The following is a 9918-nucleotide window of genomic DNA, read 5'->3' on the forward strand; positions in this document are numbered from 1 at the left end:
GGCTGTCTTGAATGACGATCATCTTTCTTTTTTAACTCACGATGATTCTTGTTACTGAAATAAATAAATATGACTAGTTTAAATAAAATTTATTTAAAATTATTTCATTGAAAAAAATTACTTTACTATATATAATAATCATATTAATTTACATAGACTTGAGTATTAACAAAAAATCACTACTTGTTTACACAATCCTTCATTTGATATGTGATTAATATGATTCTAAAAAAAAGAAAAAAAAAAAACATGGCAAGATTGAAAAAATGTTACACTTTAGCATGTGCTCCCATTGCTGCAACTGCTTTTCCAACTTTTTTATTTTGTGCGTTAGAATTTTTCTGCTTTCTCTTCTTCTTTTTCTTTTTCTTCTTTTTTTTTTTATGAGCTTGTGCATTTTTATCCTTTTCCGGGGTATACCTTTTCGACACTCTGTGTCCTGGAAATTCTAACGTATCTGCTAAATTCTCTGTATCGAAGTAGTCAATACTGCGATTTTCTCTCACATACTTTGCCAAATCTGGTCGTCCTAACCATCTTAATATCATTTCCATCGTTATCCTTCCATTTGGTCTCGCATTTGCTACGAAGAAATTATTTTTCATGAAGAATTCGATTAATTTTTTTAATGTAAAAAAAAAAAAAAATAGGATGAACTAATTATTGAAGATAGTATAATAGTATATGATTAATAATAATAGAAAATAAATAATATATCAACAGATATGTTCACCTATCTCTTTGATTCTAATTATTTTACTTGGAAAATCTTGGCTCCATTCTTCAAGATTAAGAAGACATTCTTTCGACAATGTCGACATTCCAGTGTAATCTTTATTCATTAAAGTTTCATACTTTCTCACCCTACGTTCCGTTTTCATCGGAGTTACTTCGTATATAGCTTGTACAAGTTGCAAACATTCTACAGGGTTTAACAAGTTCGACAGATATACGAGTTCGTTTTCTTTTATATTGGCGATACATTGTACGAAAAATTTTTCCTTAAACATTAATTCAAATGAAATTAATTCAAACACATGATATCATGTAATTTTTGCAATATAACATCTTTTTAAAAAACAATCATATAAAATATTTCAAATTGATATTTTTCTAATAATATGAAATGATAACTAATATTGCAAAAGTTAGAATTGTAAAGATAATAGAAATTAAAGTTAAAGAATAAATATAATAAATTCTAAAAAATTCCTTAAAGAGGCGTATGATTCAAAACTCAAAGGGCGCCAAACATGATATTGTGCAGTTAAAAAATCATTTGATTATCTTCACACTGTCTTATCACAGTGTATCGTCAACGTGTTACGCCATGTGATATGATAATAATTTTTATTAAATCTTGTAAAATTAAACGATTAAACAATCATAGATTCTCTTGTAAAGGCTCACCTTGTTTTCGGCAAAAATCACAAATAAAATGTAAATTGAGCATACAAATTTCATTCTAAAATGGGCATGTAAAATTCGTATAAATCGGTGAATTACATTTTGTTGTCAGACGAGAAAATACATTTTTGACAGATTCATAATCGACAGTCGTTTTAATGCTATCGATTACTCAAGCGACTATATTTTTCCTCGGTTATAAATATTTTAATGAATCATTTCAAAACCTGATCAATTTGACAAATCATTTTTAATTGCACGTATAATGTGAATTAAACTATGTTCACGTTGTACACATAAGTATTGCAAAACGGATTAGTTTGAAATATGAAATTGATGGATGGAGTTGCTCGATTGAAAATATTTTAAAATATTCTGTTTCGTCTGTGTCGTTTCTCGTGTAGTATAGTTAAGGAACTGAAGATTATTCTATGTCACTTTTTTTTTAAGCAAATATCAGGTTATAGGTTATGTTGGATAGCGTACCAAACGAAGTTTCGTTTTTAAGGTTTGAATTTCTTCATTTACTTACTATATTTCTGCCACTTTTCGTTAACCGATCGATTGTATTTATTACAGGATATTTAGCAGATTTGAATATAAAAATCAGACAATCAGTGTTACTTAACTCGAAGAATATAATGCATTAATTTAAGAAAACTAGTATTAAGAATCATTAAAAAATGTAATTGAATTGTATTAATTCCTTGGAAATCTCGATGAACTTAAGAAACGCATTAGAAATTGCACTGATTCTTCTTTTACTTTACCTTATCCCTTCTTTCCTCCAGGTATACTTCATTTCATGAAATTGATCAGGCAAGATAAGAATCTCGCTCAAAAATATTTTAAATAAGTAACTTAAATAATTGTAAAAAAAAAAATTATTATGTACCATCTTTTATTTATGTGAAGATCATTACCGAGGTTGATGTACCAGAACTCCAGCTGTTAGCGTCAAACTTGAAGCCTGAAGAGTGTGTCAAACTTGTATCCTTAGGTTCTAATTGTAAGTGAACAAATGTTATTGTTCTCCCTATTTAAAATTTTGAAAAAATATTTTCCATGCAGAATCATATATACGATAAAATATTTAAAATCATTTCTCATAAATTTAACAAAAATGATTCAATAATGTCTTTTTAAATGGGCCATATTATTATTCGACAAATGTTTCTAGCAACACGTATCGATATTAACATTTATTAAATATCAATACTTCATACATGACTTACAATTAAATTATCGTTTTATTTATATCTACTATTGGATTCTAAATATGATTAAATTAAAACTGATACTACTCTAAAATGACAAGATAAATATACGTGTAACACAATTACATAGTGTTAGTTACCATCGTGATTCATTTCCAAGATGATACACTTTCGATACGATAAAAATACAATCGTCATGTCAAAGATAATATCCATGTCCAATATAATAAAATTCTAATTATCACATCGAGAAGCGATATACGCTCGATAAACAATGAACAAATTCTTTTTTATATAAAATAATAATAATTCGATAAAAAATAATTTGAACAATAAGATACATTATTACGAATTATTACGACAGCTCCTTTATCGGAAACGCAAATACAAAAATTAGCCCGAGATCAAAGCTGTTTTCGAAGACTCGTGAAATGGATATGCCAATTGAGAACAGTTACGAGGAATACGTATCCGATTTTGAACGATCATCTTAAACGAATCGGAAGAAGAGATTTGGTCGCGTGTCTCGCAGAATTCAGTATGAAAACTACGAATGTTCCAAAGGTGGTTCGTCAAGTTCAACCTATTGGGTAAGATATTGATAATTTGATAATGAATAAATTCTACTTCCTCGAGAGAAAGAGAAAAAAAAACTCGAGGAACTTTGATATTTAAAAAATCTTTGACGTTTAATATTTGTTGGAAAATAATCGATAAAACTTTTGTTACAATATAGATATTACAAGCTGTTCCCAACTTCAGACTGTCCGCCAAATTTTAATGACAATCCTCATAACAATCCTCATGACAATCCTCATGACAATCCTCATGACAATCCTCATGATAATCCGTATGTATAAAAATACTAAACTCTTTATAAGAAGAAACGTCTTCCTTTTCGTCCACTATGCACTTGAGCTATTTCAGAGATTTTTGCCAAATATAAATGTGACTCAAATAAAACTAGAGAAAACACATATGTTCCTAGAAATACTATTTGCGACATCTAGAATAAACAGACGTAAGTTTCATAATGTTTTTCTCATTCTATAACAATTTTATGATTCTCCAGAGACTATGATGAATATCAACCACCAACCACAACACCAAAACCTAAGCTCCCGAAACAGATCGAGAAAATCAGTAATAAATTTTTCTCGGCTATAACAATTTCCTCTTGATCGTGATAAATAAATATTCTTACCATTTGCAGGGTTTACTACTTTCACATTGTCGGTGCAAACTGCAACGCTCATTGTTATTTCAATTATATTAGTTACGTGTTGTTGCACTTTGTTTATAAAGAAAAAATTCGGGCATCTGTTTGATCGATTACGAGGGAAGAAGAAAAAAGGGTAATTATGAGTGTGGTTAATTCGAAAATATTTATTGTAATAGTAAATTCAATGAATAATAATAATAATAATAATTATAATTATAATTATAATAATTTGGCTAGTAAATTGATCATGATCGAAGAAGAGGGAGCAGATATATCTAGAAGTTACTTTCTTCGAAAACCACGAAGGAAAAGGAAAAGGGCGCCATCGTACGAAATGGTGACCACTGCCACACAAAACGCTGCAGTTCCCGTGACGCCCGTGAAGGAAGTGGAAGAGACAACGAAATCACCAGGTTGTCAAAGATGTTTCAAGAAGAAACGAAAGAGAGCAGCGAAAAGACCGCATAGATAAAGCGTGTAATTAAAAAAATGTGTTGAATATATTAAATTCAACACACGAATTGTATAAAGCTCAAATGTTCACACCTGTAATTTTATTTTATATTAAATATACTGAATTATCGGAGTACATCTGTATAATGTTATAAAAATAAGGAAATTAATATTACAAAGTCATGAAAATGTTTAATTTGTTTAATTTGTTTAATCATTTTTGTAATATAATTCTATTTTTTAGAAATACTTAACGAATCAATGAATGATTCTTCTACATAAACTAACATAATTTTAATAATTATCGAGATTTAAATCACACGATTGATCGAGTTTTTTTAAATTGTGAATCTGTTTTAAAAATCTTTCGTGAAATTTGTCACACATTAATTGCGTCCTCTATGAAATTCGCGAGAACTAATTTCTCGCGAAACGAAGAGAAAAGAAGGTTATTTCGTTAATTTCGCGATGAAAGGATTATCGAAAAATGGGCACGAATGGCCCACACGTTTAAGCTTCATTGTTATTCTATTGCGATACGATGTCCTTGCCACGATCGATGTTAATTTAAATGAATTGGAATATTTAGCCGCTCGTCTTAATCACTTCGAATGTCGACGATTGATAGCCGCACTTCATTACACCACTTACGAGCTACCAAGAGATCTGGCAGGTGCTGGTAAATCGACTAATGATTGAATAGAATACATTAACGATTATTATCTCTTCTACTTGTTGGAAAAAATATAATGTATTCATAGAATCCATCGGAAATTGAAGTAAATCCTTTTCAAGTGTGTAAACAAGCCTTCAACATTCATAGAAATATCAACAATCAAAAATCTTGATTTCAATAAATATCGTAATTAGTAAATAGATTATATCGTGACTATTCTATTATTTATATTGCAAAATTTATGCACTTTAACCCACCTATCTATTCATTTTCGTTTGTTTTTTCAAGAACGTAATGTGGATGAAAACATCCCTTGCATTCGACATCTCGTGCATTGGAACAGTGCTCCAGCCGAGGGTAAAGGCACTACTCACGAAATTTTGACTCACAGACTTCGACAATTAAATCGAGATGATCTGGCAGATTGGTTAGGAAAATCTACTTTTAAACAATTAGGGAAAGATCTTCAGAGGGCGATGATAACGACGTTCGAAGAACTCGGAAAACAGGAAACGGAATTACCGTAAGCACAATGGAATCGAAATGAAATCCAAATATATTGGTTAGGAGTGTGCAAATACTTGATGCTTCGGGCAGATTCGGAAGAAATCGGGCTTAAACGGATATTTGGGACATTTGAAACTTGCATCTCAACCCGAGACACCCGAACTTGTCCGATTCCACTCGAGTTTACCCGAACGCTTGAATACTCACACGCATCCTAAGTATTAAAATCATCCGATAATCTTGATGAGAATTTTTCGAATAACAATCGATCAGATAACAAATATCTCTTCTCATCAAATGTATTTTTATGCAATTGTGAAGACAGAGTAAGTTCTTATTATATTAGAAAAAGAATTGATGTCTTAAAAAGATCGAGAAACATTGAAATATTACATTTTTAAAAATATGATAAATAACATAGTTCTGATAAAAAGTTAAATACATTAAATTAAATATTTTAATATACTTTACAGTCATCCCGTAACTCTTGAACCACGTAAACGCGAGAAAGAAGATCCTTGGTTACAAATCGACGTTATTCTCATAGCTATTTTATTAGCATTATTAGGAACTTTGTTAACACTTATATGTGCCACAGTTATACAAAGAATCAGACATAAAATCAAATACAAGTACGATTATTATTATATTTTTATTTTCATTATTTTTTTTTTATATTATTAAAATAAGCGCAAATTTTGTTATCGAAAAATTAAAAAATTTTATAAATCGTAGAAAAGTAAAGCAACAGGAAAACGAGAATGTAAAACAAAATAAAAGAAAAACAAAGAAGAAATACACTGAAAGCAGTACTAGCGGAACTACTGATTATATATATCTCGAAAGCGATTCGGACACGGATGTATAAAAGAATGTTTTCAGTTTGCAATTTCAGAAAGCAGAGTCTCGAATATTCTTAAAAACAGATATCAATCGTTTTATCCCAAGCAGTATTCCATTTCGATGGTAAATTTCGATTTCAACGTGTGCTTCATTATTTCCATTATCACTTCTTTCATATCCTAAAATGTAAGATAAAAATAATATATAACAAGCATGAAAGAGAATAATTGTGAGCATATAACGTTATATGAATAAAATGTTGAAAAAAAGCTTCTCATATACATTAATCATTTTAAATGAATTTGTTAAATGTTAACAAAAAAAATCTGTAAAATTTACTAACGCAATCGTTATCTTATAATATTTATTTTGAAGAATAATTGTCGATGTTAAAATGTTATCATTATTTTTCATCTCGAAATCATAGTTACTGATCTTATTATTATAGATTATAAGATTTATTAAATCTCAAACAATAACTGTACTATGCACTACATTTTATAATTAATTAAGATATCGAAATATCGTGTATTACATTATCTTTAAGGTTAAGAAATTATGTAAATATATTATAATTATATACGAATAAATTTTATTAATTAATAGAAAAGTATATAAATTCTATACTAATATAATGATCGATATTGAATAAGCAATCAATATCAAATTACAATTTGCACTTATAAAACTACTCATTGTTCTATATATTTAATAGTCGATATTGAATAAGCAATCAATATCAAATTACAATTTGCACTTATAAAACTACTTATTGTTCTATTCTATTTCGCTCGTCGATAAAATCAAACTTGAAGTTATTATTATCAAGAAAAAAATGACCTTCCTCGAATCCGGAAGGCTATTGTCAACTTACGTTGAAAACTTCCGGATACAAGTCTTGACCTTGTTTCAGAAAAATGTTTCATCATGTGTCGTTTCAATCTTTCTCTCGGTTTCAGTTTCGATGGATTTTTTTTAAGTTAACAGTTTGGTAAAAAAAACTGAGTAGCATGAATTTATACGTGGGATATTTTTTACAATTTTTTTTTTCCTTTTCTCTGAGAATCTGAGAAACATTAACTTTATTTTAATAAAGAATTTATTATTTTTACTAATAGTTCTAATAATTGATCATTGTGCTGATATATAATAATTTATGATTAATTATTATTTATATAGAATAAGCGATATGCGTACGTCGTAATGATTACTCAAGGATGAAGATTCCAAAGATTCATCTTTGTTAAAACACATAGATAACTATCAACTTGTGCAATTTATTTAATCGAACTTCCATATCTGATAAATATCGATAAAATATCATTAAAATAAATGAAGCATATTTGGAAATAGAATTAAAGTACGCACAATTCAAGAATCTATTTTATTTATTAAAAACCTCAAAATTAATAAATTAGAGAAGGGATCGTATTACGAACGAATATTATGATTATTTGCGTATAAAATCATTCTCTTCCTTTCATCGTACAAATACAATTTACTAAAATAAAAAATACAATTTAGTAAAATAATCGCAATTGTGATAACCTGCTTAATCATCTTTAAAATTCAATTTTTTTTTTTTAATTAACTTTTAATTATTTATCTCCAAATAAAATCCAATTTCCTTTCCATTTATAAGTATAATTCTTAACGCAATTATATTACGTTACGATTATTATAATGCAATAAAGATTAATGTTATCAATTAACATTTCCAATTAAAAATATTATAAGCGAAAAAGAACGAGCGAATGCGGCAGTAATAAATCGCGCGAACTTACAATAAACTGTTGCCTATCCTGACCTCGACGGCCGTGTCTCTCTCCAATGGTATGCAATATCGCTTCCATTATGTCAACATCGTCCAAAGCATCGATACAGCCGTTCACGATATTTCGACAATGAGACTTGAAACCTTTTATTAGACGATAACTCATCGGTATATCCTTAAAAATGGGAGACACTTTTCGATATTGGGGATATTTTCTGAAATAAAATATTGAAATACGTCAATAATATAATTTTTAAAATAGAAATATTATTTCAAAAATTTTATTTCGAGGAAAGAAACTTATGGAACTTATTTTCTATAATACTCGTTTTAAATTAATTCATACGTTTTCTAAATTGAATATTGCGTAATCTTTTATATATATATATAATAAATATAAAATGAAACATACAATTCATCGACTTACCTTATCATAATAGCGAAACCGGTGTCTATCGAATGCACGCGCAATACGTCCCACGTCTCTCACAAATCTCCTTTGGTTAAATCAACTTTCGAATCGATACAATTGTCGTCTTTCGGATAATCGAAAAAATAAGAAATTTGTTGAATATAGAACTCATTTTAATTATCGCGTATCTTCCTTCAGATATTCCATCTGTATAAAATCGTTGTTATTTTATAGCTAAGAATTTATTGTAGCTTCAATATTATTGTAACGCAATTAGTTTATCATAGAGGCCATATTTACTCTTTCTCTCTATACACATATATATAAGTATTGCGTATATTTAAATTATACAACATAAGATGCACTTAGAAGGTTATTATTAATTAAAAAATAAACTACCAGTATTACTTCGTGTTTCTCGTATCTCTCTCACTTGTCACGTTACGTAATTTAATGAAAATGTTAAGAATATATAATACATTTGTTTTTATTCATAATCAAAGAAACTGCTTTCGAAGCTATAACTCGAAACGACCGTTCTTTGGAATATTGTCTTTACAAGATGCATGCATGTCGTAATAAATATGTAAATATTCGTGGAACGTGATTTTTTTTTTTTATCTTGCATATAATTCATCGTTATAAAAATATCTATGATCGATCGGAAATTAACAATATCTCTTAATCTCTTCTATTTGCTCGTAAATGCCATTTTATATCGTTCCTTAAAGTTTACTTACTCAATCTCTCGAACTCAATATCTTCAAAGATATCCCTAAATAATTAATCGAATGAAAGAATAAATAAGGAAGAAATATACATCGAGTAAAATTTTATTGAAATTTTATAAGATCGATATAGATAATAAATCAATGGAAAATTTAACAAATGAAAATTTTTTTATCCTCCCAAGGTGATTTCATTCGAGATAAGAATTTAAAATTATATATATATATATATATATATATATCTATGTATTATATCTAATAGATAATGCTAGATTATTAATATAAAAAGTGAAGAGAGAAAAAAAAAAAATGTAATACCAGCAATGATGATAGACAAAACATACAACTAAACAATATTATCTAAACAAAAAGGAAGATAATTTTATTGTCGATTATGATCAATCTATATATTATAGACAACGGGTATAAATCTTGATAGAAATCGGCTGGAATCGTGATGACAACTTCATTACAACTTGTGAGTAAATATTACCTGATCAGTAATTTTTGAACGAAAGAGAAACTGAAGAAAAAAATGATCGAATCGTAACAAATATTTGCAGTTGTGCAACAATTATCTAGAAGAGAAAAATTGTGACATTATCATACATACACTGTAAGTAATTTATCCTTTTATCTTTTTTTTTTTTTTTTTTTTTTTTTTTTTTTTTTTTTTTTT

General features: G+C 28.2%; 2 protein-coding genes and 1 long non-coding RNA gene across 5 annotated transcripts in view; 2 read left to right on the forward strand and 1 right to left on the reverse strand.

The window, feature by feature from the left end:
* The window catches only part of LOC102678203, an 11683-nt gene that overhangs the window by 1500 nt on the left and 265 nt on the right, over positions 1-9918 (reverse strand). Inside the window, exons 2-5 of the mRNA XM_031509332.1 lie at positions 8527-8596; positions 761-1001; positions 274-583; positions 1-54 (exon numbers count right to left, since the gene is read on the reverse strand). Of these exons, the coding sequence (XP_031365192.1) occupies positions 1-54; positions 274-583; positions 761-1001; positions 8527-8596 (675 nt within the window). The remainder of the gene's footprint in view (positions 55-273; positions 584-760; positions 1002-8526; positions 8597-9918) is intronic.
* On the forward strand, positions 1316-4432 carry LOC116185248. 3 transcript variants are annotated; one of them, XM_031509318.1, is made up of 6 exons: positions 1316-2416; positions 2989-3214; positions 3361-3474; positions 3697-3767; positions 3838-3979; positions 4084-4432. In XM_031509318.1, exons 2-6 carry the CDS (start codon positions 3165-3167, stop codon positions 4316-4318), a joined length of 612 nt encoding a protein of 203 aa, XP_031365178.1. In that variant the 5' UTR covers positions 1316-2416; positions 2989-3164; the 3' UTR covers positions 4319-4432. The 3 variants fall into 3 exon arrangements, with proteins under 3 accessions (XP_031365178.1, XP_031365177.1, XP_031365179.1); XM_031509317.1 differs by lacking the exon at positions 1316-2416 and having other exon boundaries at positions 2780-3214; XM_031509319.1 differs by lacking the exons at positions 1316-2416; positions 3361-3474 and having other exon boundaries at positions 2780-3214.
* On the forward strand, positions 5895-6358 carry LOC116185249. Its single transcript, XR_004150048.1, has 2 exons — positions 5895-6114; positions 6218-6358. It is a non-coding gene; the product is annotated as an uncharacterized LOC116185249 (long non-coding RNA).

The sequence above is a fragment of the Apis dorsata genome, unplaced genomic scaffold (genome assembly GCF_000469605.1).
Source record: "Apis dorsata unplaced genomic scaffold, Apis dorsata 1.3 scaffold_137, whole genome shotgun sequence".
Classification (NCBI taxonomy): domain Eukaryota; kingdom Metazoa; phylum Arthropoda; class Insecta; order Hymenoptera; family Apidae; genus Apis; species Apis dorsata.

Coding starts and splice junctions, on each gene's coding strand:
- LOC116185248 (XM_031509318.1), top strand. CDS start 3,165: ATGAAAACTACGAATGTTCCAAAGGTGGTTCGTCAAGTTCAACCTATT. Junction 3,215..3,360: donor CGTCAAGTTCAACCTATTGG/GTAAGATATTGA, acceptor GTTACAATATAG/ATATTACAAGCTGTTCCCAA. Junction 3,980..4,083: donor CGAGGGAAGAAGAAAAAAGG/GTAATTATGAGT, acceptor TAATTTGGCTAG/TAAATTGATCATGATCGAAG.